This window comes from Xenopus laevis, chromosome 2S (genome assembly GCF_017654675.1).
Source record: "Xenopus laevis strain J_2021 chromosome 2S, Xenopus_laevis_v10.1, whole genome shotgun sequence".
Taxonomy (NCBI): domain Eukaryota; kingdom Metazoa; phylum Chordata; class Amphibia; order Anura; family Pipidae; genus Xenopus; species Xenopus laevis.
Genome location: NC_054374.1, coordinates 71,217,495 through 71,220,572, shown reverse-complemented (window position 1 = coordinate 71,220,572; position 3,078 = coordinate 71,217,495). Strand labels below are relative to the sequence as shown.

General features: G+C 37.0%; 1 protein-coding gene across 1 annotated transcript; it reads left to right on the top strand.

Moving 5' to 3' along the window:
* Positions 1 to 426: 426 nt before the first annotated feature.
* gja9.S (gap junction protein alpha 9 S homeolog) lies at positions 427 to 2,640 on the top strand. Its single transcript, XM_018241313.2, has one exon. It carries the CDS (start codon positions 444 to 446, stop codon positions 2,004 to 2,006), a length of 1,563 nt encoding a protein of 520 aa, XP_018096802.1. The 5' UTR covers positions 427 to 443; the 3' UTR covers positions 2,007 to 2,640.
* The last annotated feature ends 438 nt before the right edge of the window (positions 2,641 to 3,078 follow it).

Sequence of the window (3,078 nt, the reverse complement as noted above, 5' to 3'; positions counted from 1 at the left end):
TACAGTATATGGAAAACTAAATGAAATCATAATCTATGAAACTAGAACATGAATAATCTGGTCATGCCCTAAAGATATTTCTACTGTTTTCTGTTCATCCCCACCCTCATCAAATGTCCCCTGGATGTGGGCAGCTGCACTTATAAGACTATGATCATGTAAACACGTTCACTGCTTTAAATATTTACATGTTTAACTAAGGCAGAAACATATTCAAATGTAAAATTAATAAAAAACGATGACATTAGCTCCCCTTTGAACCCTAGAGATAATATATATGACCCAGTCTGTTTGGAAATGACCTGGGAAAGAAGTGTTTCTCCTTCTGATGTTTCTAGTAAACTTAAAAATATCAATAAATTTGAAACTGCAGTAAGATTCATGCACCAATAATTACCCATATAATTCCTTTTGCATTGCAGTTTTTAGATGGTGGACTAATCATGGGAGACTGGAATTTCCTTGGGGTCATCCTAGAAGAAGTCCACATCCATTCCACAATAGTTGGAAAAATCTGGCTTACAATTCTGTTTATATTTCGCATGCTTGTCTTGGGAGTGGCAGCTGAAGAGGTCTGGAATGACGAGCAGTCACAGTTTGTATGTAACACAGACCAACCTGGCTGCAAAAATGTCTGTTATGACCAGGCTTTTCCTATCTCACTTATCAGATACTGGGTTCTTCAAGTAATATTTGTATCCTCGCCTTCTTTGGTTTATATGGGCCATGCAATTTACAGACTGAGAGCACTGGAGAAAGAAAGACATAGAAAGAAAGCTCACCTTAGAGTGAAGCTTGAAGGAGTAGAGTATGATTTGAGTGAAGACCGCAGAAGGTTGGAGCACGAACTCAGACAATTAGAGCAAAGAAAGCTGAACAAGGCTCCATTGCGGGGTTCTCTTCTCTTCACCTATGTAATACATATATTCACAAGATCGGCTGTCGAGATTGGTTTTATGATTGGACAGCATCTGCTTTATGGAGTTCATCTGAATCCTCTTTACAAGTGTGAAAGAGACCCATGTCCCAATGTGGTTGACTGTTTTGTATCCAGGCCTACAGAAAAAACAGTATTTTTGCTTTTCATGCAGTGCATAGCAGCTGTTTCTTTGTTTCTAAATATCTTAGAAATTGTACATCTTGGGGTTAGAAGACTCAAAAAAGCATATATGATGAGATATAAAATGAAAGAAGAATTTGATGACTTTTATGTAATTAAACCCAAGAAAACATCCACAGTAAGTCATACTTGCATAGGTACGTCCTCTAGTCCACAAAAGACCCATCCTTCTGCACCTAGCAATTATACATTGTTGATAGAAAAACAGAGTGATCCCACTGTATATCCAGTTTTAAATCCTCCATGTGGATACCATCCCATACAAGATGACCATAATGATATCTGTGATACTTTCATGGAGGATGAGCAAGAAACAAAATCAGTCAATGGTATCATTGCTGCAAACATACTTGAAAGTCACTATCATGACAACAGCGCCAACAATGATGAGAGGATAAACAAAATATTAGATGCAGATGTAAAAAATTTGCATTGCCATGGAGAAAGAAGAACTGGTTTTATAAAAAGTACTTATTCAAGTGTAGAAAATGCTCCTCTTGTACAGACAGCAACAAGTGATGATACTGTGAATTATTCATTACAAAATATATCCTGTCCAAAGTCCACGAACCTGCTCCGGAAATCCGGGAGAGTCAGTGCTCCATGGAATGGCTCTAAAGCAGCGGAGAAAGGAGGCTTTTTTCAAGATTCAGGATGCAGCAACAGGGGACGCAATAGCTGCAGTGCAAATATATCATGGGAACTCTCCAAGTCTGACCTGAAGACAGTTAGCAGGCCATCCACACCAGAAGTTATAGGAGAAATTAGCCCAAAATACAAACAGGATAAAGCATGTGAAGGTTCTGTGACCTTCTCTCCATCACGACGGATGTCACTGGCAAGTAATGCCAGCAGCCGGCGTGCCCCAACTGATCTACAGATCTAAACGTTAGTTGCCTTACCTACACATTACCTTGACGGATTTCCAGGCAGTTGAGGCAAATGAGGCAATATACTTAGTTTAACCCTCAAAATCAGTATATATAACTGAACACTTGTGAAAGTTGCAGGTGGATATAAAATGTAAAAAAAACAGAATATCTGCATTGCCTTACCTTGATTGGAACAGATATTAATCAGTACTATTTGCCCTTTCATACTTCAACAAAAGATTCTGGTGCATTTATTGCAAGTATCTAACACATACACATGAATACACATCTACCCCAGTGGCAGACACAGATACTCCAATGGGAAACACACAATAGGAAACAATTAAAAGCATAATATTTGTGCTTATGATATGAATTCTCTGTATATTTTCATTTTTGAATATGAATGGAAACTATATAGTTCTACAGACTTCAATAAGTGTTATTCTTACTGAAGTCAAAGGGCAAATACTTTAGCTGCTTATTTCATAATGAAATTTTGAACAAAAAAATGGTCAATGCACATCATAATTCCTTTTCATATTCTACAGTCTAAGTAAAAAATTGGAAACTGCTAGGTACAGCCTACAATATGTTATACTTGTAAGAACATGCTAAAAGGATACATGTTAAGAGCTAACTTGTAACTTGTTACAACAACATATTAATATATTTTTTTAATATTTTGGGTTATTAGATGTTCCAACTCCTTGGGGTATATTTATCAAAGAGTGAGAGTGAGAGATCGCCATAGTCTGCTTCACTGAAATCCCGCCAATCTCCATTCATATCTATGGGAATTCTAAAAGAGTATTTATCAATGAATGAAAATTAAAGTTTACCCTTTAGGCCTTTCAAAATGCCATAGGTATGAATGGAGAGTGGCGGTATTTCACTCTAGCGGACTGTGGCGATCTTGAAATTTACTTTTTTTGCCCCCTTGTCAAGTTGAAGCATTATGCTTCCTGTTTGAATACAAAAAGTCAAAGAATAGGGGACAGACCAGCCTTCCACCTGTCAGTCAGGATTTTATTTTAACATGAAACCAAGTCAAATAAATATTTACAAATATTTATTTATATGCAT